At 48.5% G+C, this 25,353-nt stretch overlaps 2 protein-coding genes across 6 annotated transcripts; one reads left to right on the forward strand and one right to left on the reverse strand.

Moving 5' to 3' along the window:
* Positions 1-269: 269 nt before the first annotated feature.
* Positions 270-5,408, reverse strand: ELL3 (elongation factor for RNA polymerase II 3). 3 transcript variants are annotated; one of them, XM_077939299.1, is made up of 11 exons: positions 5,033-5,408; positions 4,772-4,807; positions 4,305-4,417; positions 3,991-4,192; positions 3,798-3,883; positions 3,579-3,630; positions 2,211-2,394; positions 2,091-2,133; positions 1,796-1,967; positions 960-1,004; positions 270-877 (listed from the first exon to the last, which is right to left on the reverse strand). In XM_077939299.1, the coding sequence occupies exons 1-11, from the start codon at positions 5,162-5,164 to the stop codon at positions 767-769; spliced, it is 1,176 nt and encodes a 391-aa protein (XP_077795425.1). In that variant the 5' UTR covers positions 5,165-5,408; the 3' UTR covers positions 270-766. The 3 variants fall into 3 exon arrangements, with proteins under 3 accessions (XP_077795425.1, XP_014997588.3, XP_077795424.1); XM_015142102.3 differs by having other exon boundaries at positions 3,579-3,654; XM_077939298.1 differs by lacking the exons at positions 4,772-4,807; positions 5,033-5,408 and having other exon boundaries at positions 3,579-3,654; positions 4,305-4,770.
* A 17,933-nt stretch (positions 5,409-23,341) lies between these two features.
* SERF2 (small EDRK-rich factor 2) lies at positions 23,342-25,070 on the forward strand. Of its 3 annotated transcripts, none has more exons than XM_015142104.3 (3): positions 23,342-23,405; positions 24,000-24,108; positions 24,710-25,070. In XM_015142104.3, the coding sequence occupies exons 1-3, from the start codon at positions 23,399-23,401 to the stop codon at positions 24,993-24,995; spliced, it is 402 nt and encodes a 133-aa protein (XP_014997590.1). In that variant the 5' UTR covers positions 23,342-23,398; the 3' UTR covers positions 24,996-25,070. The 3 variants fall into 3 exon arrangements, with proteins under 3 accessions (XP_014997590.1, XP_014997593.1, XP_014997592.2); XM_015142107.3 differs by having other exon boundaries at positions 24,733-25,070; XM_015142106.3 differs by having other exon boundaries at positions 23,381-23,488; positions 24,733-25,070.
* The last annotated feature ends 283 nt before the right edge of the window (positions 25,071-25,353 follow it).

The following is a 25,353-nucleotide window of genomic DNA, read 5'->3' on the forward strand; positions in this document are numbered from 1 at the left end:
AAAAAAAAAAAAAAAAAAAAAGATGAATTTGGTAGAGCCTTACAGCAAAGTATGTATCTTGGTCACACACAGAGCTTGGAAAAAGTAAAAGATGTCTAAACCATAATCTTGGAGATTCTAACTCATAACATCTGGGCTGGGGTCCAGGGATCTAATTGTTTAGAGAGCCCCAAAAGTGTCTCAGATGTGAAGGCAGGGTTAAGAACCACCTGCCTTGGAAGATTTAAGGAAAACATATGAGCTTGTACAAAGGACACAGAAGCAGTCAGTTTTAATTTTTTAGCCATGTTGGTAAAAAAGTTCATTTTCAGTACATGGGTAACACCCAGGCCCTTTCCCATTATATCTAGGTATGCTACAAGTTATTTTAGCTCTTACCAAAAGTTATTATTACTGTTTCCTTAGGGAGGCTAGTAGACTAAATTCACTTAGTTTGGTTTGTCTAATGTCCTCATTATCTTATCCTGAAGATGATGTCATTTCTCAGGACTTGAAAATGACTTGGCTGAACTAAAGGTAAAAAAGCCAAGCCTCTGTCACTTTTCCTAAACTCCTAGGCATAGCTATGGAGTCTTTGCACAGTGCCCACACCCTAAAAATTAACAATGAAAACCAAACCTCAGGAAGCTAGAGCAACTCTCTACTTGCCACCACGGACTCCAGTGGTCAGCAAAAGAAAAGCAGATAGTTGCATTCTATTTAGTTTACAGCTGCTTTGTTCCTTCGTGTTTCACTAAGCAGAGGCTCAAGAATTCCCTTGATAACTTCAGCTGCCCCTGTTCTTTTCCTCAAACTCCAGGATGAGACCTTTAATGTGGGACAATTTCTGGTGAAGGTACTCACAGCGACGCTTTTCTTCTCTGTAACCTGGGTACCGCTGCAGAGAAAAAGCATCCATGTCAAAAAGTAAAAATTCCCATTTCTACCTTGCTTGCTTCCATTCCCCGACCTTGTCTTACCTTCCTGAACTTTTTATATTCCTGGACTATCTTGTCTTCCAGCACCTGAAACAGAAAATACTAGCACTGAGTTCAACATTAAGAAATAAAGAGAGGGGTGGCCAGGCACGGTGGCTCACGCCTGTAATCCTAGCACTTTGGGTGGCCAAGGTGGGCAGATCATGAGGTCAGGAGATAGAGACCATCCTGGCTAAGACAGTGAAACCCATCTCTACTAAAAACAAAAAAATTAGCCAGGCGTGGTGGCAGGCGCCTGTAGTCCCAGCTACTTGGGAGGCTGAGGCTGGAGAATGGCGTGAACCCAGGAGGCGTAGCTTGCAGTGAGCCGAGATCGCGCCACTGCACTCCAGCCTGGGCGAAGTGACTCCATCTCAAAAAGAAAAAAGAGAGAGGGGCCAGGCGCAGTGGCTCACACCTGTAATCCCAGCACTTTGGGAGGCTGAGGTGGGTGGATCACTTGAGGTCAGGAGTTCAAGACCAGCCTGGCCAACATGTTGAAACCCTGTCTCTACTAAAAATACAAAAATTAGCTGGGCATGGTGGCACATACCTATAATCCCAGCTATTCGGAAAGCTGAGGCACGAGAATTGCTTTAGCCTAAGGGGTGGAGGTTGCAGTGAGCCAAGACTGTGCCTGAGAGAGCTAGACTGTCTCAAAAAAGAGAAGTAACTTCCCTTCTCATTCTACTGAATGATACAATGATACAGACTAATTTTTCCCTTCAAACAGGTTTCCTTGTCATTGCTTAGTCACTTTATGAACACAGGCATATGGGTGGTTAGCAGGGGGTTAATGGCCAGTAGAGTTGGAAAGCTAGGCTGGGTCCTGTCCTTACCTTATATTCCGGAGTTCCTCGCTGAACTCTTTTAATCTCTGCTCCCAGCTCTATGAACCTTTGGCTTGCAGTCCCAACACGGGCATGCAGGATGCGGTATTCAGCATAATCTGTCTCAAAGTCCCGCTCATAGGCATGTTGCTGTTCTGCACTGCGGATGGCCCTGTATTGCCTGCCAGGAGCAGAGAGCTGTCACCTTCAATTTCATTGCCCCTGAAAAGCCCTCAGCTTCCAGGAAGTATATCTTAATATATGCACAAGGCTTCATGAAATTGGAAAAAGCAAGGGAACTCACAGGAGATAGTCTGGTACATCTTCAGGGCTTGGGGATTCAGAATCTAGGAAGGAATCAAGAAAACACAAGTGATTATAAGTCTTTTCCACTGGCGTTTTTACCCTCCTTTCATTAACTCACCTTCTTGAACTGAAGAACTGCATTCTAATCTGGGGTCCATGTCTTCATCCTTATCTTCTTGCTCCCAATCTTCTCCCTCTTGTAAATCCTGATTGGTCAGGCCTTGTAGGGGGCTTGGCGCTAAAGGCAGAGTTCTGAACCTCTTTTCTTCTAGTTCTACAGTGGCCACAGGCACTGAACGTTTCTGTTGAGGAAAATATCTGTGTGACATAAACAGCCAAGAGCTTCCTAAATATGTTCTTTTCTCAAGAATTCCTCCTAGGCTGGGCACAGTGACTCATACCTGTAATCCCAACCATTTCAGAGGCTGAGGTGGGGGAATCGCTTGAACGCAAGATTTCAAGACTAGTCTGGGTAACATAGTGAGACCCTATCTCTGCAAAAAAATCAGAAAATGAGCCTGGTGTGGTGGCACACACCACCTGAGGAGGGAGAATCACTTGAGCCCAGGAGTTCAAGGCTGTGGTGAGCTGTGGTCATACCACAACACCCTAGCCTGGGTGACAAGAGTGAGACTAAGAAAAAAAAAAGGATGGTTTGAACCCAGGAGTCTCCAGCCTGGGGAACAGAGAGACTTTGTCTCTAAAAAAATTCCTCCTATATAATGAGCTTCCAATTTCTTTCTTTCTTTTTTTTTTTTTTTTTTTGAGACAGAGTTTCACTCTTTTTGCCCAAGCTGGAGTGCAATGGCGCGATCTCGGCTCACCGCAACCTCAGCCTCCTGGGTTCAAGCGATTCTCCTGCCTCAGCCTCCCGAGTAGCTGGGATTACAGGCATGTGCCACCACCCCGGCTAATTTTGTATTTTTAGTAGAGACGGGGTTTCTCCATGTTGGTCAGGCTGGTCTTGAACTCCCGACCTCAGGTGGTCCACCTGCCTCGGCCTCCCAAAGTGCTGGGATTACAAGCGTGAGCCACCGCGCCCGGCCTGAGCTTCCAATTTCTTTTTTTTTTTTTTTTTTTTTTTGAGACAGAGTCTCGCTCTGTCACCCATGCTGGAGTGCAGTGGCCGGATCTCAGCTCACTGCAAGCTCCGCCTCCCGGGTTCACGCCATTCTCCTGCCTCAGCCTCCCGAGTAGCTGGGACTACAGGCGCCTGCCACCTCGCCCGGCTAAGTTTTTGTATTTTTAGTAGAGACGGGGTTTCACTGTGTTAGCCAGGATGGTCTCGATCTCCTGACCTCGTGATCCGCCCGTCTCGGCCTCCCAAAGTGCTGGGATTACAGGCTTGAGCCACCTCGCCCGGCCTGAGCTTCCAATTTCTAAGTTTTCACTTGACTAAAAGTGCTCTTCAAAATAGTCTTTGCCACTGTTTCATTATACCAATGTTACAAAAAAAAAAAGAAATGCCCTTGCCATTTTAACTTACCTTGTCCAGACGTTTCCGGCTGGCAGAGGAAGGCAGCGCTTGAACAGGTTCTCTGTTTGGAAGATGGGTCTGGTTTCTAGGATATTTTCAGGGAATGGGACAGATGAAGACCAGGGTAGGAGGTGGAACTGGATCTTTTATTACAACATTTAAGAGTGGAGATTAGAAAGGAAGACAATGCCAAAGCTTCCCATGTTAGTCCCACCCCGTCCCAAGTACCTCACTTCCCACTGTGCCATGTGCTCCCTTGAGGATCCTGGGAGTGACTGTCCTTGGTTGCTTGCCAGTGGATCTGACACTGACACCTGGTGGGGAAAGTGGCAGGAGCACTTGGTTCCCTGGAGTACTGGGATACCTTGGACTTCAGCCTTTGCCCCACCTTATCACAACTCCCTGCAGTTTCTGGCCTCACCTCCTCTAGTGCTATCTGTGGCTGTGATACTACATCTCCTTCAGAATAGTTTCCTGTGTTCTGCCAGCTCTCAGGATGTCTGGCATCTTCAGGCAGGTTGTGTCCCTGAACTGATAATGGGGCTGGGATAGAATCCATGGCTGCCCAAATAATGAGGCGCTCCCTGAGTGAGCCCAGGCAGTGGAGGCGGTTAGACCCAGACCTGGAAAGGCGTGGTGGAAAAAAATAGGGGGGTGAGCTCTTAAGCACCTCTCCACATTTCCCTCCCCCACTTTCCACAAACCCTTTCTTGCCTGCTACCTGTTCCCCCTTACCTGACGAAGCGTTGGCACACAAGGTCTAGGCTACCACCAGCGCCCTCCTGGCAACACTGGGACACTATGAAGGAGAAGAGGCAGGACCAGCCAGGGCCTGGGAGCCTCAGATACTGGAGGTGGAAGGAGACGGTAAGCCCCATGAAGTCAGCCCCTCCCCCTCCTGCCGCCGCCACTCCTCCGGGAGCCAGCCTAAGTAAGACTAAGACGGGTCCCACAGGGCTCGTTAGCACACCAGGTGCAGCTGGGCCTGAGTTCCCCAGGAGGCTGAAACAGCACAGTCCCCTCAACCACAGCCCCCTGGGACAACCCCAGCAGCCTCCTCGCCCCATTTGGAGTTCAGTTCTCGGAAATACCTCAGACCGTGACCACTCGCAGCCTCCGGCCCCGACCGCACCTTCCACCTCCAGCCCACGTTTATGCTCCCTCGCCCTAACCTCACTCACACACCCTGAGCTCGCACTTACCCCTCGGTGGCCTTGGAAGGCAATCACCGGCCGTACCTGCGGAGAGAGCGAAGATGTGACCATTGAGCGCAGGTGAAGCGGTATCCCCAGGATCCGGGGTCCGGAGCCCGGGATCACCTGCCTAGCCGGCTTCACTTGGAGAGGTGGGGAGGCCAGAGCTTGCGGATGCCGTTCCCTCTCCCCTGCACCTTCTCCAGGGTCGCCGGCTGAGGCCCAAGGTTCCCAGGGGCAGGGACTAGAGAAGAACGGGGCCGGCCGTACCTGTTGCCGCTGACACTCTTGCAGCGCCCGCAGCGCAGCGTCGTTGAGCCTGAGCAGTAAGAGGCTGGTCCGGGCAGCTGGCGTGAAACAGAGCCGGCGCTGTCCACTCAGAGGCTCCTGGAGCTCCTCCATGGCGAAGAGTTCGAGTGCAAGCAGCACGGGGGCCACAGGCGAGGGCCACCACCGCCACCTCCTCTGTGCAAGGTTTGGCTGGCACACCCGGTAACCCACGTCTGCCCCACCCTCCGCCCGGAACCCGCCCCTGGCTCCACCTCCGGCCAGCACCACCCTGAGGTTTCCCAGCCGCGTGGGCGGCGCTTCGCTTTCCCGGGCCAACCCCCCGGACCTCGGCGCTCTCTTCTAGGATCTGCGTGAGTCGCTTTGGGCTATCGGAAGAGCTATCCCCATTTCTCGGGAGAAAGAGTCCGCGACCACTGTCTGACCTCTCACCCAGAGTCCCCAGTCCTGCCTCAGTTTCCCCAGCGACCCTGAATTTGGAGTTGCTGTCTCTAAGTGAAAGCTGAAACTGCAACCCTTTGAGGGTTTCAGCCGCAGAGGGGCGGGAGAAAGGGCCTGATTGGTAGGCGGGCTCAGCGGTTCGCGCCCAGTTAGCCCCGAGCCTCGGAGACCAGAGGATGGCTGACCCGAAGGGGCACCCGAGACAGCGCTTGGGCTTTTTCCCGCCCGCCGTTCCACCGCGCATCTGAAACCGGTTTCTAATAGACTGGAGAGGTAATCGGGCCCTGCGGTTGTGGTGGCAGCAGCGAAAGTTGGCTGTCACCGACTGGAGCGCCCCCCACTGGTGGGCAGGGATGCGGGCGCGGGTAGTGGCAGGAAAGTTGCAGGGCAGAGAGCCAGAACCCAGTCCTAGGTCTCATCTCGTGGCCTAAACACACGTCAGAGTGGTGAGACCGCTCCCTGAGGAGGGCCAGGAGCTGCCATGAAGTCGCCAGGCATTCCAGAGGGCCAGATCCTGGTGCAGTGAGACCCCAGGACCAACCTCTGGCCAGCTCTTGGTGTTTCCACTTGTTCCTGTTTGATTATATTTCCCAAGAGCCTTAATGTTGTCCTGTTTCCTAACCAGGATCCGTCTGTTAAATCCCTGGACCTGCACAATCCCAGGGAACCTTAATGTCCTCCACCACAAATAAAATTACCTATACGTTTGTCAAAACTCATCAAAAAAATACCCATAATTTTTGTTTTGTTTTGTTTTGTTTTGTTTTTGAGACGGAGTCTCGCTCTGTCACCCAGGCTGGAGTGCAGTGGCGCGATCTCGGCTCACTGCAAGTTTCGCCTCCCAGGTTCACGCCATTCTCCTGCCTCAGCCTCCCGAGTAGCTGGGACCACGGGCACCCGCCACCACGCCCCACGCCCGGCTAATTTTTTGCATTTTTAGTAGAAACGGGGTTTCACCGTGTTAGCCAGGATGGTCTCGATTTCCTGACCTCGTGATCCGCCCGCCTCGCCCTCCCAAAGTCCTGGGATTAGAGGCGTGAGTCACCGTACCAGGCCAATACACATAAAATTTGTATGTAAATTGTACTTCAATAAAGTTGATCTTTAAAATCTGTGCTATCTCTGTTTCTCTGTGACAATATCCTAATTTGATAAACAGTTGTGGTAATGGATAAAGCTGGTCTCTTAGCTGGGCATAGCAGTGCATGCCTGTAGTCCCAGCTACTCAGGAGGCTGAAGCAGGAGGATCGCTTGAATCCACGTTCAGGCCATGTTTTTGTCACTGCACTTCAGCCTGAGCGACAGAGAGAGACCCTGTCTCAAAAAGAGAGAGAAAAAAAAAAAGGCCGGGCACACCAGCTCCTGCCTGTAATCCCGGCACTTTGGGAGGCTGAGGCAGGTGGATCACCTGAGGTCAGGAGTTTGAGACCAGCCTGGCCAACATGGTGAAACCCCGTCTGTACTAAAAATACAAAATTAACCGGGTGTGGTGGCACACGCTTGTAGTCCCAGCTACTTGGGAGGCTGAGACAGGAGAATCACTTGAACCCAGGAAGGCAGAAGCTGCAGTGAGCCAAGATCATGTCTCTGCACTCCAGCCTGAGTGAGACAGAGCAAGACTCCATCTCAAAAAAAAAAAAAAGAGGCTGAGTGTGGTGGCTCATGCCTGTAATCCCGGCAGTTTAGGAGGCCGAGGCAGATGGATCACTGAGCTCAGGAGTTCGAGACCTCCCAGGGCAACATAGTGAAACCCAGTCTCTACTCAAACTACAAAAAAAATAACCAGGTATGGTGGCACACACCTGTGGTCCCAGCTACTTGGGAGGCTGAGGCAGGAGAATTGCTTGAGCCCAGAGATGAATGTTACAGTGAGCCGAGATCACACCACTCCACTCCAGCTTAGGCTGGAGTGAGACTCCATCTCAAAAAAAAAAAAAAAAAAAAAAAAAAAGAGGCTGGGCGCAGTGGCTCATGCCTGTAATCCCAGCACTTTGGGAGGCAGAGACAGGTGGATCACCTGAGCTTAGGAGTTCGAGACCACCCAGGGCAACTTGGTGAAACCCCATCTCTACTAAAACTGCAAAAAAATTAACCAGGTGTGGTGGTGCACACCTGTAGTCCCAGATACTTGGGAGGCTGAGGCAGGAGAATCGCTTGAGCCCCAGAGGCGAATGTTGCAGTGAGCCGAGATCACGCCACTCCACTCCAGCTTAGGCTGGAGAGATACTCTATCTAAAAAAAAAAAGAAACCTGAGTTTTGCTCAATATGGGGACAGAGAGATAGGAGTCATGGTAGGGGAAATAGATTCAAGAAAAAGTTTTAAGATGGAAGAAATAGCATGTTCTATGTTGACGGAAATAACTTTTAGAACATCTCCAAAATTTTGATGGTGTAGGAGATTTACTGCAGTAGTGCACTTGAATAGGTTTGAGGTCATGAGATCTATTCAGGATTGGCTTTAGGTAGGAGTGTGGGCAGTTCGTTTATGGTAACGGGCCACAAGCAGAGAAGGTGGGTGCAAGTGTAGAGGTTAGGCAGATGTGGTGGGAGTCTGAAAATTTTTTTCTGATTGCTTCCATTTTTCTCAGTGAAGTAGGAAGCAACTGAGAGAGAGGATGAGGGAGGAGTGATTGGGGTTGAGGTGTGAACATAGTGTGAAACAGTTGCCTGTAAGTGTGAGTGAATAAGTTAGGAATGTGTCAAACACTAAGGACTGATGATAAATCTGAGGCTTAGAGAAGCAGAGCTTCTAAACCTGGGCCTACAGATCATAGAATTCAGGGAATTTGTGAACTTGGAAGGGAAAAAAATTACTTATTTATTTATTTTTGAGGCAGGTGTCCCTCTGTTGCCCAGGCTGGAGTACAGTGACACAATCATAGTTCACTGCATCCTTGAACTCCTGGGCTCAAGCAGTCCACCCGCCTCAGCCTCCTTCACAGCTGTAACTACCGGAGTGTGCCACCATACCTAGCAAATTTTTTAAATTTTTTGTAGAGACAGGATCTTGCCATGTTGCCCAGGCTGGTCTCAAACTCCTGGCCTCAAGCGATCCTCCCACCTCAGCCTCCCAAAGTGCTGAGATTACATGCATGAGTCAGCATGCCCAGCCAAAATTACATCTGTATTTTCACTAACCTTTAACAGAAATTTAGCATCTCCTTTAATTATGAATGTAGGCAACAGATCACTGGTACTGGCAGTAACTGCAATGTTCTTACTAATAGAAATAACAGATATTTTCATTTTACATTACAAGTGTTGAAGATACATCTAAATATTGTTTGCATTCAGCACACTTTGTAATTATAATTGCTATTAGACTTACTGTTAGATCTTTAATGCATTGATAAAAATCAGTTACTACACCATAAACATTTTAATATTTTGATAATTATATGTGAATATGATTGTTTTCCTTTATGAACCCATGTGTTTTTTGCAAATTAAAAAAAAATGTTTATTTTCTTTTTTTGGAGACGGAGTTTGGCTCTTGTCAACCAGGTTGGAGTGCAATGGCGCGATCTCGGCTCACTGCAACTTCCAAATCCCTGGTTCAAGGGATTCTCCTGCCTCAGCCTCCCAAGTAGCTAGGACTACAGGCACGCGCCACCACACCCAGCTAATTTTTGTATTTTTAGTAGAGATGTATTTTAGTATTTTATTTTTATTTTTTATATGTATTTATTTTTATATGTATTTTTATATGTATTTATTTTTATTATTTTAGTTTCACCATGTTGGCCAGGATGGTCTCAATCTCCTGACCTTGTGATCCGCCCACCTTGGCCTCCCAAAGTGCTGGGATTAAAGGTGTGAGCCACTGTAGCTGGTGATCTTAACTGGTTTTTTTTTTTTTTTTGAGACGGAGTCTTGCTCTGTTACCCAGGCTGGAGTGCAGTAGAGCGATCTCAGCTCACTGCAAGCTCCGCCTCCTGGGTTCACGACATTCTCCTGCCTCAGCCTCCCAAGTAGCTGGGACTACAGGTGCCTGCCACCATGCCTGGCTAATGTTTTGTATTTTTTTTTTTAGTAGAGACAGGGTTTCACTGTGTTAGCCAGGATGGTCTTGATCTCCTGATCTCGTAATCCGCCCACCTCAGCCTCCCAAAGTGCTGGGATTACAGGGGTGAGCCACCGCACTCGGCGATCTTAACTGTTTTTAAGTGTATGGTTCAGTAGTGTTAAGTACATTCATATCGCCCTGCAGCCAATCTCCAAAGCTCTTCATCTTGGAAAACTGAAACTCTATACCCATTTAACAATTCCCCATTTCCCCCTCCTCCCAGCTGCTAGCAACAACCACCCTTCTGCTTTCTGTTTCTGTGAATTTGACTACTGTAGATACCTCATACAGTAGTCTACCCTTATCTTCAGGGAAATTCCAAGGCCCTCAGTGGATGCCTGAAACTGCAGAAAATACTGAACCCGAATGCTGACAATCAGAACATGTTACTGTTCATGTCTCCCATCCACAAATGTAATGCCTTTTCCATCTTAATTAAGCACTTATGATGCACTGTAGCCATAACTTTCGCAGTTTGAGGTGCAACAGCAAAACTGGCATGAGTTTTTTTCTCTTTTTTTTTCACAATTTCATGAATAGAGGAGATTTATTCTTACCTTAAATCTTAGCAACCTCAGCATAAGTTTTTTTTTTTTTACTTATTGAGAACTTCCACCTTTTCATTTAAAGGAAGCACTTTATGGCTTCTCTTTGGCAAAGCCAAATTGGCAGCACCACTACTCTTGCATTTTGGGCTCATTATTAAGTAAAATAAGGGTTGCTTACATACAAACACTGTGATACGCTCTGATAACTGAGATGGCTACTAAGTGATTAGTGGGTGAGTGTTGCCTACAGTGTGGATACACTGGACAAAGGGAGGATTGCCATCCTGGGTGGGATGGAGAGGGAGGATATTTTATCACACTATTCAGAACAGCACTTAATTTAAAAGCTTATAAGTTGTTGGCTAGCCACAGTGGCTCACTCCTGTGATCCCAGCACTTTGGGAGGCCGAGGCAGGTGGATCATTTGAGGTCAGGAGTTCGAGACCAGCCTGGCCAACATAGTGATATCCCATGTCTACTAAAAACACAAAAATTAGCTGGGTGCGGTGACTAATTTTAGTCCCAGCTACTCAGGAGGCTGAGGCAGGAGAATCACTTCAACCCAGGAGGCAGAGGTTTCAGTGAGCCGAGATTGAGCGAGGTTCTGTCTCAACAACAACAACAAAAAACTTATTGTTTATGTCTGCATTTTTCCTTTTTTTTTTTTTTGAGAAAAAGTCTCACTATGTTACCACCAGGCTGGAGTGCAGTGGTACAATTCCAGCTCACTGAAACCTCCGCCTCCTGGGTTCAAACGATTCTCCTGCCTTAGCCTCCTGGGACTACAGGCATGCCACCATGCCTGGCTGATTTTTGCATTTTCAATAGAGATGGGGTTTCACCATGTTGCCCAGGCTGGTCTCGAACTCCTGGACTTAAGTGATTCACCTGCCTCAGCCTTCCCAAGTGCTGAGATTACGGGTGTGAGCCACTGCACCTGGCTCTTCTTCTTCTTCCTCTTCCTCTTCTTCTTCTTCCTTTTTTGAGACACAGTTCGCTTTCTCACACTGGCTGGAGTGCAGTGGCGCGATCTCAGCTCACTGCAACCTCTGCCTCCCGGGTTCAAGCGATTCTGGTGCCTCAGCCTCCCGAGTACCTGGGATTACAGGCACACGCCACTGTACCCTGCTAATTTTTGTATTTTTAGTAGAGACGGGGTTTCACCATGTTGTCCAGGCTGGTCTTGAACTCCTGACCTCAGGTGATGCCCACCTCGGCCTCCTGTAGTGGTAGGATTACAAGTGTGAGCCACCACGCTTGGCCCTACTTCTCTTTTTAAAATGAGGATTTAACTCTCATCTGCCCCCAAAATATGCATGTACTTTCTCTCTCCATCTTCCTAATGTAGTAACGTTATTTTTGTTATATCAATATTGAATGTTTCTATTATTAGGAGTATGTAAATGTTACTTGCAAGCTGTGACACTTAGAGTATTATGTTCACATTTTCTTTCTTGCATGTTCCTCTACACGAATTAATAATTATGCATTTTTTTTGTTTACTTTGTTACCTATGTACTTATTACCAATTGATTCTCATGCCCTCTTCTAGGAGTATAACTCTCCTCTCAGTATAACCAAATACAATCAGATAATTTATCAATTTTATCAGGTTCCATTTTTTCTTAGGTATATGGCTCCAAAGCCCTCCATACTCCTGCTCCAATCTGAAATGATTGTTCTCCAGGTCGGATGCAAAGCTATTATCCTGGGATCTTCCTTCAACCTCAGCCAGAGGATTTCCTTCACTTACTGTGTCAGATACACTTTTTCCTGGATCCTGTAACTTTTTGCCTCAAAGGATTTATCCACCATGCATTCTTTTCAGGAAGCTTTTGGACAAATCCTTTGAGACTTTGCATATCTTTATTTTATTCTCATAACTTTTTTTTTTTTTTTTTTTTAGATGGAGTCTTCACTCTGTCATCGGGCTGGAGTACAGTGGCGTGATCTTGGCTCACTGCAAACTCTGCCTCCTGGGTTCAAGCCATTCTCGTGCCTCAGCCTCCTGAGTAGCTGGGATTACAGGCATGCACCACCACACCTGGCTTTGTTTTTTTGTTTTTTTTGTTTTTTTGTTTTTTTTTTGAGAAGGAGTCTCACTCTGTCACCAGGCTGGAGTGCAGTGGCATGATCTCGGCTCACTGCAATCTCCGCCTCCCAGGTTCAAGTCATTCTCCTGCCTCAGCCTCCTGAGTATGTGGGATTACAGGCATGCGCCACCACACCCAGCTAATTTTTGTATTTTTTTTAGTAGAGACAGGGTTTCACCACATTGGCCAGGATGGTCTCAATCTCCTGACCTCATGATCTGCCCACCTTGGCATCCCAAAGTGCTGGGATTACAGACATGAGCCACCATGCCTGGCCAACTTTTTTTTTTTTTTGAGACAGTCTCACTCTGTTGCCCAGGCTGGAGTGCAGTGGCACAATCTTGGCTCACTGCAACCTCTGTCTTCTGGGTTCAAGCAATTCTTGTGCCTCAGCCTCCTGAGTAGCTGGGACCACAGGCATGCGCCACCATGCTTTGCTAATTTTTGTATATTCTTTTAGTAGAGATGGGGCTTCATTATGTTGGCGAGGCTGGTCTCAAACTCCTGGCCTCAAGTGATCCACTGGCCTCGGCCTCCTAAAGTGGTGGGATTACAGGCATGAGCCACCATGCCTGGCTTCATAATTTTTTTTAAGAGACAGAATTTTGTCCTGTTGCTCAGGGTGGAGTGCAGTGGCACAATCATAGCTCACTGCAGCCTCAATCTCCTTGGCTCAAGCAATCCTCCCACCTCAGCCTCCCAAGCAGCTGGGACTACAGGCACCCACCACCACATCTAGCTAAGTTTTTTTTTTTTTTTTGAAATGGAGTCTTCCTCTGTTGCCCAGGCTGGAGTGTGGTGATGTGATCTTGGCTCACTGAAACCTCCACCTCCTGGGTTCAAGTGATTCTCCTGTCTCAGCCTTCCTGAGTAGGTGGGACTACAGGCGCGTGCTACCACGCCCATTTATTTGTATTTTTAGTAGAGACGAGGTTTCATCGTGTTGACCAGGCTGGTCTCGAACTCCTGACCTTGTGATCCGCCCACCTCGGCCTCCCAAAGTGCTGGGATTACAGGCGTGAGCCACTGCACCCAGCCACATCTGGCTAATTTTTAAAAGTTTTGTAGAGATGGGTCTCCCTGTGTTGCCCAAGCTGGTCTCAAAGTCTTGGCCTCAAGTGATTCTCTTGACTTGGCTTCTCAAAGTGTTGGGATTTCAGGCATAAACAACTGAGTCCAGCCTATTCTCATACTTAATTGATAGCTTGGCTGGGTGAAAAAGTGTAGGTTAATTAGTTTTTTACGGGTATTTGATAACATTGCCCCATTGTCTTTTCGTTTTCAGTGTTGCTGCTGACAAGTCTGTAGCCATTCTGACTCTTCATCCTTTGTATATGAACTATTTTTTATGTCAGAAGCCATTAGGATCTTTTTGGTTCCGATACTCTGATGTGTGGTGATATAGAGCTTTTCTCATTTCTTGGGCTAGGCACTCTGTGACCTCCCTCTATTTTTGTTTTATTTATTTACTTATTTATTTTTTATTTATTTACTTTTTTGAGACAGAATCTCACTCTGTCGACCAAGTTGGAGTGCAATGACGTAATCTTGGCTCACTGCAACCTCCACCGACCGGGTTCAAGTGATTTTCCCGCCTCAGCCACCCAAGTAGCTGGGACTACAGGTGTGCACCACCACGCCCAGCTAATTTTTGTATTTTTAATAGAGACGAGGGTTTGCCATGTTGGCCAGGCTGGTCTTGAACTCATGACCTCAGGTGATCTGCCCACCTCGGCCTCCCAAAGTGCTGGGATTCCAGGCATGAGCCACCATGCCCAGCCCTTATTTATATATATATATATATATATAATTTTGAGACAGAGTCTCACTCTGCTGCCCAGGCTGGAGTGCGGTGGCGCAATCTTGGCTCACTGAAACCTCCATCTCCTAGGTTCAAGCTATTCTCCTGCCTCAGCCTCCCAAGTAGTTGGGATTACAGGTGCCTGCCACCATACTCAGCTAATTTTTGTATTTTTAGTAGAGACGAGGTTTCACCATGTTGACCACTCCTGGCCTCAAATGATCCGCCCGCCTCGGCCTCCCAAAGTGCTGGGATTACAGGCATGATACACCGTGCCCAGCCTGAATGTTTCTTTCTTTTATTTTTTCCTCTTTTTTAGAGACATAGTCTGCTCTGTTACCCATGCTGGAGTACGGTGGGGAGATCACGACTCACTGCAACTTCGAATTCCTGGGTTCAGGCAATCCTCCCATCTCAGCCTCCTGAGTAGCTAGGACTACAGGTGCATACCACCACTCCTGGCTGTTTTTTGAATATCTGTTTTTATAAATTCCCTGTTGTTGTTCAATATCCTCTCTCTCAAATAATACTGTTAATAGTCCTGTGTCTCTGATTTTCTTGTGGTCTTGAAATTGAATTGTTTCTGTATCCTCAGGCTACAGTGCAGTGGCTTGATCTCGGCTCACTGCAACCTCTGCCTCCCGGGTTCAAGCAATTCTTGCACCTCAGCCTCCCAAGTAGCTGGAACTACAGGTGCACGCCACCACACCCCACTAAAACAATTTTAGTATTTTTAGTAGGGACTGGGTTTCACTATGTTGGCCAGGCTGGTCTTATACTCCTGACCTCAAGTAATCTGCCCGTCTCGGCCTCCCAAAGTGCCTGGATTATAGGCATGAGCCACCATGCCCAGCTGTGAGACTGAATTTTCTGTTTGTGTTTTTTTGGGGTCTATTTTTATGTTAGGACTGTTTTCTCCAATGCTTGGTGATCCTTGGCTCTATATTCATCTCTACAAGCAAGGCACTAAAAAGCTGGTTGACGTTTGGTATGCATGGAAAGAGCTGGTTGCACTTCAACGTAATCTGACTGGACCATTTCATTATGTAAGGTCTAAATTCATCTAATTATCCAAGCTTATCCCCCTCTCAGGGACTTGGCATATGCTGTTTCTCTTGTCTGTGTTTGATTAAAATGTATTTGGCTGAAGTAACAGAAACCTGACTTAAGGTAGCTTAAACCAACAAAACAATGTGGTAGTTCCCATACCAGGAAACTCAGTGTAGAACAAATGTTACAGTTGAGGTATCCAGTGGTCCAACAGCATGACTAAGTACCAAGAGTCTTTCTGCTACTCATTTGCTTCAACCTAAGGCTGGCTCTCTTCTACGTGATAGACTAGAGCTGCTAGGAGCAGTATGGGCTATGTGTTTCCTCATTCATGTCAATGGGAAACAGCATCGTCACCACCCTAGCAATGGAAAAAAAGTCCTTCTCTTTTGTCTGATCAGGCTAATTTAGGCCACATGCTCACTCCTGAGCCAATAACTGTTACCAGGTGAATACCACAAAATAATGTGATTAGGCCAAGTTCCTAAACCAATCAATATTAAAAGGGATTAGTTTACTTTGATTGACTTAGCCATTCAGTACCACACTTGGAGTATAGGCTGAAGGGGAAGAATTTTGTTTTGTTTTGTTTTGTTTCAAGACAGAGTTTCATTCTTGTTGCCCCGGCTGGAGTGCAACGGTGCGATCTTGGCTCACTGCAACCTCTGCCTCCCAGGCTCAAGTGATTCTCCTGCCTCAGCCTCCGGAGTAGCTGGGATTACAGGCATGCACCACCACGCCCGGCTAATTTTGTATTTTTAGTAGAGATGGGGGTTTCACCATGTTGGTCAGGCTGGTCTTGAACCCCTGACCTCAGGTGGTCTGCCCACCTCGGCCTCCCAAAATGCTGAGATTACAGGCCTGAGCCACCTTGCCCAGGAAGAATTTTTTTTTTTTTTTTTTTTTTTTTTTGAGACAGGCTCTTGCTCTGTTGCCCAGGCTGGAGTGCCGTGGTAATGATGACAGCTCACTGCAGCCTCAACCTCCTGGGCTCAAGCCATCCTCCCACCTTAGACCCTCGAGTAGCTGGGACTATAGGCGCACAACACCACACCTGGCTAGATTTTTAGTTTTTTAAAAATTATTTTTATTTTATTTATTTATTTTTTTGAGATGGTATCTCACTCTATTGCCCAGGCTGGAGTGCAGTGGTGCGATCTTGGCTTACTGCAACCTCCTCTTCCCAGGTGCAAGCAATTCTCTAGCCTCAGCCTCCTGAGTAGCTGGGATTATGGGTATGTGCACCATGCCTGGCTAATTTTTGTATTTTTAGTAGAGATGGGTTTTCACCGTGTTGGCCAAGCTGGTCTTGAACTCCTGACCTCAAGTGATCTGCCTGCCTAGACCTCCCAAAGTGCTGGGATTACAGGCACGAGCCACCATGCCCAGCCTAATTTTTTAATTTTTTGTAGAGACAGGGTCTCACTATATTGCCCAAGCTTGTCTCAGACTCCTGGCCTCAAGGGATCCTCCCGCTTGGCCTCCCAAAGTGCTGAGATTACAGGTGTGAGCCACCGTGTCCAGCAGAGAATTTCTCAAAATTGCATTGCTCTTCAGTGATGGAATGGTAGGAATATTAGGGGTTCAGCTGCACAAACCAATAATACATAGTTTACAGTTATTATTGTTTTTTTGTTTGTTTTTGGTTTTGGTTTTTATGAGATGGAGTCTTGCTCTGTCGCCCAGGCTGGAGTTCAGTGGCACAATCTCAGCTCACTGCAACCTCTGCCTCCCGGGTTCAAGCTATTCTCCTGCCTCAGCCTCCCGAGTAGCCGGGATTACAGGCGTGTGCCACCATGCACAGCTAATTTTTTTTGTATTTTTAGTAGATGTGGGGTTTTTCTTTTTTTTTTTTTTTTTTTTTGAGACGGAGTCTCGCTCTGTCACTCAGGCTGGAGTGCAGTGGCCGGATCTCAGCTCCCTGCAAGCTCCGCCTCCCGGGTTTAGGCCATTCTCCTGCCTCAGCCTCCCGAGTAGCGGGGACTACAGGCGCCCGCCACCTTGCCCGGCTAGTTTTTTGTATTTTTTTAGTAGAGACGGGGTTTCACCGTGTTAGCCAGGATGTTCTCGATCTCCTGACCTCGTGATCCGCCCGTCTCGGCCTCCCAAAGTGCTGGAATTACAGGCCTGAGCCACCGCGCCCGGCCGAATGACTGGTTAATTTTTCTATTTTTAAAGTAGAGATGGGGTTTTGCCATGTTAGCCAGGCTGGTCTCATATTTCTGACCTCAGGTGATCCACCTGCCTCGGCCTCCCAAAGTGTTGGGATTACAGGCGTGAGCCACTGCGCCAGCCTGTGTTGTCAAAGAGAAACAAAGGTGTAAGGAAAAAGAATAATAGGAGATAACCACTTCTCAGGTAATGTTTATTTATTTGTTTGTTTTTTGAGATAGGGTCTCACTCTATCACCCAGGCTGGAGTGCAGTGGCGTGATCATAGCTCACTGCAGCCTCCATGAGGTAACATTTAAACTGAGATCTAAAGCCTGTTGCCTGTGATAGTCTCCTGACTGGTCTCCTCATTTCTATTCATCTGCTGTAATCCATTATCTACTGGTAAAGTGATCTTTTCAAAACTTACACTCTGCAAATGAAGAGCACAGGCTAGGTTAGACTCTCAGCTCCACCCCTTATTATCTCAGTTTCGCTGAGAAAGTTATTTAACCTGCCAGGGCCGAGGTTTCTAAATCGGTAGGAGGGGGATAATAACACCTCAAAAGGTCATCGTAAGGCTCAAATAAGAAAAGTACACTAAATGTACCAAATAAAAACCACCTGATATTAGCTAGTAGTTGTATTAGCAGTAGTAACTTGGATCTTGTCACAACCCTACCTCCCCATCTGACCTGGTTTCACACCACTCTGCTCATTAGGCATTAGTGACTTGCCCTTTACCTACACAATAATCCTGTGGCTCTTGATGGGATGACCTGAGGGAGGAGGGCCTTAGGGCCTTCACACATGCTGTTCCCTCCTGAAATGTTCTCCCTGCCCTTCCCTCCTGGGCTTGGCTAACTCCTCATCTTTTTGTTTTAGCTCAAATATCACTTACTTCACCTCCCTAATCAAAATTAAAGTCTACAGTGTCCACAGGTGTACTCCCTTCATAGCACCAGCAGAACTATTTAGTTACTTCATACCAGGTGGAATTGTTCACAGAGTCTTCATTCAAATTACACTGACATCTGTTTTTATGGGTCAGTGCTTAAGCTGTGTGTACTGTGAAACATTTTGAATCTCATCCTTGCGTGGAATCTGTTATTTTCCTTTAAAACTATTGTCACAATCAGTTTTCATATATAGGTGGGGCGTGGTGGCTCACGCCTATAATCCCAACACTTTGGGAGGCTGGGGTGGGTGGATCACTTGAGGTCAGGAGTTCGAGACCTGCCTGGCCAACATTGTGAAACCCTGTCTCTATTAAAAAAAAAAATACAGTCCGGGCATGGTGGCTTGTGCCTGTAATCCCAGCACTGTGGGAGGCTGAGGCAGGTGGATCACCTCAGGTCAGGAGTTTGAGACCAGCCTGACCAACATGGTGAAACACCATCTCTACTAAAGAATACAAAAATTAGCCGGGCGTGGTGGCATGCGCCTGTAATCCCAGCTACTCAAGAGGCTGAGGCATGATAATGGCTTGAACCTGGGAGGTGGAGGTTGCCGTGAGTCGAGATCATGCCACTGCACTCCAGCCTGGGTGACAGAGTGAGACTCTGTCTCAAAAAAACCCAAAAATTCATATAAATAGACACACAGACATACAAATACATACATGGATATTAGAGAGAGAGAGGCAGACAGGGAGAGGGAGAGAGAGAAAGTGTATGAGAGAGCTTTCTTCTCTTGGTATCTTTCATGATAATAGGAATATGTTCTGCTCATCAAGATATACCCAATGCTGGCTGTGCACTGTGGCTCACGCCTGTAATCCTAGCACTTTGGGAGGCCGAGGCAGGCAGATCACCTCAGGAACACCTGAGGTTAGGAGTTCCAGACCAGCCTGGCCAACGTGATGGAACCCCATCTCCAGAAAAACAAAAATACAAAAATTAGCTCAGCATGATGGTGGGTGCCTGTAATCCCAGCTACTCGAGAGGCTGAGGTGGGAGAATAGCTTGAACATAGGAGGCAGAGATTGCAGTGAGCCGAGATCACACTATTGCACTCCAGCTTGGGTATCTTTTATTAACTCTTTTTTTTGGGGGGGGGATGGAGTCTCGCTGTGTCGTCCAGGTTGGAGTGCAGTAGTGTGATCTCGGCTCACTGCAAGCTCTGCCTCCTGGGTTCACGCCGTTCTCCTGCCTCAGCCTCTCAAGTAGCTGGGACTATAGGCGCCCACCACCACACCCAGCAATTTATTTATTTATTTTTGTATTTTTAGTAGAGATAGGGTTTCACCGTGTTAGCCAGAATGGTCTCGATCTCCTGACCTCGTGATCCACCCGTCTCGGCCTCCCAAAGTGCTGGGATTACAGGCGTGAGTCACCGCACCCAGTCTCTCTTTTTTTTTTTTTCTTTTTTTTTTTTCTTTTTTTTTTTTTGCGACAGAGCCTAGCTCTGTCGCCAGGCTGGAGTACAGTGGTACGATCTCGGCTCACTGCAACCTCCGCCGCCTGGGTTACAGCGATTCTCCCGCCTCAGTCTCCCAAGTAGCTGCGACTACAGATGCGCGCCACCATGCCCAGCTAATTTTCGTATTTTTAGGAGAGATGGGGTTTCACCCATGTTGGCCTGGCCTGGGGTTGGCCAGGATGATCTCAAACTCCTGACCTCAGGTGATCTGCCTGACTCGGCCTCCCAAAGTGCTGAAATTATAAGTGTGAGCCATCGCGCCTGGCCATTTTTTAATTTTTTTTTTTTTTTTTTTTTGAGACGGAGTCTCGCTCTGTCGCCCAGGCTGGAGTGCAGTGGCCGGATCTCAGCTCACTGCAAGCTCCGCCTCCCGGGTTCACGCCATTCTCCTGCCTCAGCCTCCCGAGTGGCTGGGACTACAGGCGCCCACCACCTCGCCCCGCTAGTTTTTTGTATTTTTTAGTAGAGATGGGGTTTCACCGTATTAGCCAGGATGGTCTCGATCTCCTGACCTCGTGATCCACCCGTCTCGGCCTCCCAAAGTGCTGAGATTACAGGCTTGAGCCACCGCACCCGGCCACCATTTTTTAATTTTTTAATTTTTATTTATTTGTTTTGAGATGGAGTCTCACTGCATCTCCCAGGCTGGAGTGCAGTGGCACGATATTGGCTCACTGCAACCTCCGCGTCCTGGGTTCAAGCAGTTCTCCTGCTTCAGCCTCCTAAGTAGCTGTGATTCCAGGAGCCCACCACCATGCCTGGCTAATTTTGTATTTTTGGTAGAGACGGGGTTTCACCATGTTGGCCAGTCTGGTCTCCAAATCCTGACCTCAGGTGATCCACCTGCCTTGGCCTCCCAAAGTGCTGGGATTACAGGCGTGAGCCATCTTGCCCAGCCTTTCTTATTAACCCTTTTTTTTTTTTTTCTTTGAGAAGGAGTCTGGCTGTGTTGCCCAGGCTGGAGTGCAGTGGTCCCATGGTGGCTCACTACAAGCTCCGCCTCCCAGGTTCACGCCATTGTCCTGCCTTGAGGAAAGAGACCCTCTCATATTATTTTATATTGTTTTATACTCAGTACCTGTTTTAACAAAAAAGCAATGAAGGAAAACCAAAGACAGGCAGCCCGGTGCCAGGCCCAGAACCAGGCCTGGGTCTGCCTGGCCTAAACCGGGTAGTTAAAAATCAACTCATGACTTAGAAATCAATGTTCCTGACATTGTATAGAAGAACATTGTGAAACTCCCTGCCCTGTTGTTTCTCTCTGACCACCAGTGCATGAAACCCCTGTCACATACCCCCTGCTTGCTCAAATGAATCACAACCCTTTCATATGAAATCTTTAGTGTTGTGAGCCCTTAAAAGGGACAGAAATTGTGCACTTGGGGAGCTTGGATTTTAAGGCAGTAGCTTGCCGATGCTCCCAGCTGAATAAAGCCATTCCTTCTACAACTCGGTGTCTGAGAGGTTTTGTCTGCAGCTCATCCTGCTACACCCTCAGCCTCCCGAGTAGCTGGGACTAGAGGCGCCTGCCACCACGCCCAGCTAAAGTGTTTTAGTAGAGACGGGGTTTCAGTAGAGACGGGGTTTCACCGTGTTAGCCAGGATGGTCTCTGCTGACCTCGTGATTCACCTGCCTCGGCCTCCCAAAGTGCTGGGATTACAGGCATGAGCCACCGCATCCAGCTTCTTATTAACTCTTTAACACTTGTTACTTTCTCTTTTTAAGAGTGGTCAGAGGCCAGGTGCATCGCCTAAGCTCTGGAGTTCGAGACCAGCCTGAGCAACGTGGTGAAACCCATCCCTTCAAGAAATACAAACAATAAAAAAATAAAAAATTAGCTGGGTGTGGTGGCATGCACCTGTAGTCCCAGCTACTCCGGAGAATGAGCTAGGAGAATCACTTGAGCCTGGGAGTTGGTGGTTGTAGTGATCTGAGATTTTACCACTGCACTCCAATATGGGTTAGTGAGACCCTGCCAAAAAATAAAAAGGTTAGGTTCCAGGCTTAACACTCTGAAATAAGACATAATTTGGGTATTATTTATTTAATTTTATTACTTTTTTTTTTTGTAGAGAAGTGGGGGTTCTATGTGGCTCAAGCTAGTTTCAAACTCCTGGGCTCAAGCAATCCTCCTGCCTTTGCCTCCCAAAGTGCTATGATTACTAGTGTAAGCCATCATGCCCCACCTATTTTGGTATACTTTAATTACGTATTTCATTTTATACTTACTTTCTGTTGGCAAGTGATATTGATTTTAGACGTACTATAGGAATATGAAGTTTGATTTATATCTTTTATTTAAGACTGATACAAAAATATTTAGTAATAGTCATTCAGATACTTTGGTATGGAAGAAATTGTGAGGATGGTTCTGATTGAGATTTATTACTTTCCATCAGCTCTATGTTGAGGTGAAGCCAGTTTGAAGTTTGAACCTCAACTTGGTTGTGCTGTGGGCACTAGCTGAAGAGAGTCACAAGTTAACATTTACAACCAATAATTTCCTGTGCTATTTCATAAGCATTTCTCCTTTATCCAGCTAATTCCTCAGGTCTGGTGGAGGGTCTTGTAGACAGATTAATGGAACTGGCAATGAGAATGAGTTTAATTTTTGCTTCTGGCCTTATTCCAGGGTCTTTTTTTTTTTTTGAGACGGGATTTCGCACTGTCGCCCAGGCTGGAGTGCAATGGTGCGATCTCGGCTCACTGCAACCTCCGCCTCCCGGGTTCTAGCGATTCTCCTGCCTCAGCCTCCTAAGTAGCTGGGATAACAGGAGCGCGCCACCATGCCAGGCGAATTTTTTTGTATATTTAGTAGAGAGGGGGTTTCACCATGTTGGCCAGGCTGCTGGTCTCGAACTCCTGACCTCCTGATCTGCCCGCCTTGGCCTCCCAAAGTGCTGGGATTACAGGCGTGAGCCACCGCGCCCAGCCTTCCAGGGTCTTAATACAAAACCGGGTGTGGCTGGTGGCGATGGTCAGTGAGGAAAAGTCCAGAGGGGAAAAGCAGACATACTATGTGCATTATCTAATCTCAGCCACTGATCCAGCTCCATAGTCTGTGACTTTTAGAGTCCTACAATACTTCCAAGCTGCATCTGCACATTTAAACTTTCTGGGGGAAAACGAGCAGGGACGAGTTTTAGGAAATACCAGATGTGGCTGCGATTTTCTACAGTGAAGGGGCGTGGAAGGGGACAATGGCAATAGAAGCGGGTTTCTGAAGTTGTGTTTGTACTTGATTTTAAGCGAGCTGTGAACAACCCGTGACCAAATAAGTGGCTGAGAGGTGATCCTAAGAACAAGTTCAGTCGTAGAGTACTCGTAACACAGAACTGGTTGAAACCCCGCCCTCCGTCTCCGGGCTTTCTTTCAGGGCGACTTTGTCAGTACCCCAAACTGTCCCCGCATGAGGTCACTCTGCACGGTCACGTGCTCGAGCCCACAGGAGCGCCACATCGCCAGCCGCACCCCTCCACCCCCACCCTGCCCACGTGACCCGGCCTAGTTTCTCCAGGCCCATCCCTACGCCTCACTCGTGAGGCCCCGCCCCACGCTGAGCGCTCCGCCCGCGACCCTCCGCCACTTACCCACCCCGGCTCAAGCACGACCCGTGGACCCACGTGCTTTTTCTTGTCCAATGGGAGCCGGCTCCCGGGACGAAGGGGCGGGGAGGAAAGGAACGACTGCGTTACGTTGCGAGAAGGGGCGGGACCTGCAACGTCGGACAGAACGAGGGGACGTAACGGAGGCAGGTCGGAGCCGCTGCCGTCGCCATGACCCGTGAGCACCGAGCCCTCTTCTCCTTGCCCTTTTCTTTCCGTTCACCCTAAACACCACCGCCGAGTCGCCTGCTTTGACCTTCGGTAGCTTCCCTAGCGAGGCCTTTTCTCTGGGCGCGCTCTGTAGCCACCCTCACACTCGGTGCCCGGAAATCGAGCCCTTTGCCTACGGCCACTTCACGGGACCACCCCTCCGCGTTAGGCATAGGCCCTCCCGGATCTTCCGCGGTGTGAGGAGAAGGCTAGCGCCCCGGTGATAGGCCCAGAGCCCCGTACTCTACAAGTCAACCCATCCCCCATAGAGACCCAAACCGTCCACACACACCCCGCCAGCTGTTTGGGGCCCACGCTGCCCCAAAACATGCCTCCAGCTGGCCCCTTGGACCCTTTTTCTCCGCTCCTCATTTTGACCTGGCCCGTGGCAGATTCGCCACTCCCCCCTACCCCAAGCAGCCTGGGCCTCGAAGTGGGCCGTTGTCGGGGCCCGGGGATTGAAGGGGTGTTGGATCCTGCTGCTGGCCGTGCTGGGGTAGAAGGGTCGCCGGTGTGTGGGCAGAGCGGCCCCCGCATCTCACCTTTAATCTTCTTTCCTTAGGCGGTAACCAGCGTGAGCTCGCCCGCCAGAAGAATATGAAAAAGCAGAGCGACTCGGTTAAGGGAAAGCGCCGAGATGACGGGCTTTCTGCTGCCGCCCGCAAGCAGAGGTAGCCCCAGGGAGGGGAGGGAAAGGGACGGTGGAGACCTGGGTTAGACCAAGGGTTATAGCAGGAGAGACCTACCTCAGGGCTTGAATCTGGACTAGTCGTGAGGAGCAGAGTGCATTGCTTCCTCTAGGGTTTTATTTCCTCCCCACCCTCCAAATTGTCAGCTCACAGCCTTACAGGAAAGGACGGGGGCGGGCGCCTGCCCTCAGTCTGATTTCTGAGCGTCCCTGGGTCTGACCTTAAGGGCAAGGGCAGGGAGCTTCACATTTCAAATACAGTTGTGGTTATGGTAGCCCAGTACTTTTGGCCCTCCTTGCTGTTCGGTTTTCCTCCCTTCTCCCAACCTACTCACTGGTGTTGCTGGGTGTGGTACTTAACACAGAATAGAGAGCCTTGGGCCTGTGTCGCCAGACTTCTGACCCCTTGGGCAACAGCCAGATGGAGACTGGTTGCCTTTTGAGCCTCAGCTCTCTTCCTCTTGTTCTCCTAGGGTGGGAGTACAGCAGCCAAACGCTGAACTTAGTCCCATCCACTTCCATCTTATCCTTTGTGCCCTTCATCCCCCTGCATCTTGTCCTTTTTGCCCTCTGGTACCTCCCAGTGCCCCATCATCTCTACCCCCAGGGACTCGGAGATCATGCAGCAGAAGCAGAAAAAGGCAAACGAGAAGAAGGAGGAACCCAAGTAGCTTTGTGGCTTCGTGTCCAACCCTCTTGCCCTTCGCCTGTGTGCCTGGAGCCAGTCCCACCACGCTCGCGTTTCCTCCTGTAGTGCTCACAGGTCCCAGCACCGATGGCATTCCCTTTGCCCTGAGTCTGCAGCGGGTCCCTTTTGTGCTTCCTTCCCCTCAGGTAGCCTCTCTCCCCCTGGGCCACTCCCGGGGGTGAGGGGGTTACCCCTTCCCAGTGTTTTTTATTCCTGTGGGGCTCACCCCAAAGTATTAAAAGTAGCTTTGTAATTCCTTGAGCGCCTGGTTTGACTGGGGACTTGGGGGGATGGGGTTGGAGGAATGACTGCCCTTTCCCACCAAAAAGGGAGAACTCTTTAGACTCAGATTGTGGATACAGGCTTAATAAGTGAAACATCACAGAAGCCTTTTATTATGCAATGACAACCAAACAAGTACTCCGGATATGCAGTAGAGGAGTCCTCCAAGAACCATAGAGACTTCTTTTCTGTGATTTTTGTTCCCCACCCTTGAACACCATCTCTAGGATGGAGTTGGCCTAAGAGTGAAGGCTGCAA

The sequence above is a fragment of the Macaca mulatta genome, chromosome 7 (assembly GCF_049350105.2).
Source record: "Macaca mulatta isolate MMU2019108-1 chromosome 7, T2T-MMU8v2.0, whole genome shotgun sequence".
Taxonomy (NCBI): domain Eukaryota; kingdom Metazoa; phylum Chordata; class Mammalia; order Primates; family Cercopithecidae; genus Macaca; species Macaca mulatta.

Bases quoted from the DNA above. Each gene is read 5' to 3' on its own strand.
- ELL3 (XM_077939298.1), bottom strand. From the start codon at position 4,636: ATGGGGCGAGGAGGCTGCTGGGGTTGTCCCAGGGGGCTGTGGTTGAGG. The intron at 4,193-4,304 runs GTAAGGGGGAAC...ACGCCTTTCCAG, and splicing joins GTGTGCCAACGCTTCGTCAG to GTCTGGGTCTAACCGCCTCC. The intron at 3,655-3,797 runs GTACTTGGGACG...AAAATATCCTAG, and splicing joins ATGGCACAGTGGGAAGTGAG to AAACCAGACCCATCTTCCAA.
- SERF2 (XM_015142104.3), top strand. The intron at 24,109-24,709 runs GTAGCCCCAGGG...GGTACCTCCCAG, and splicing joins GCTGCCGCCCGCAAGCAGAG to TGCCCCATCATCTCTACCCC.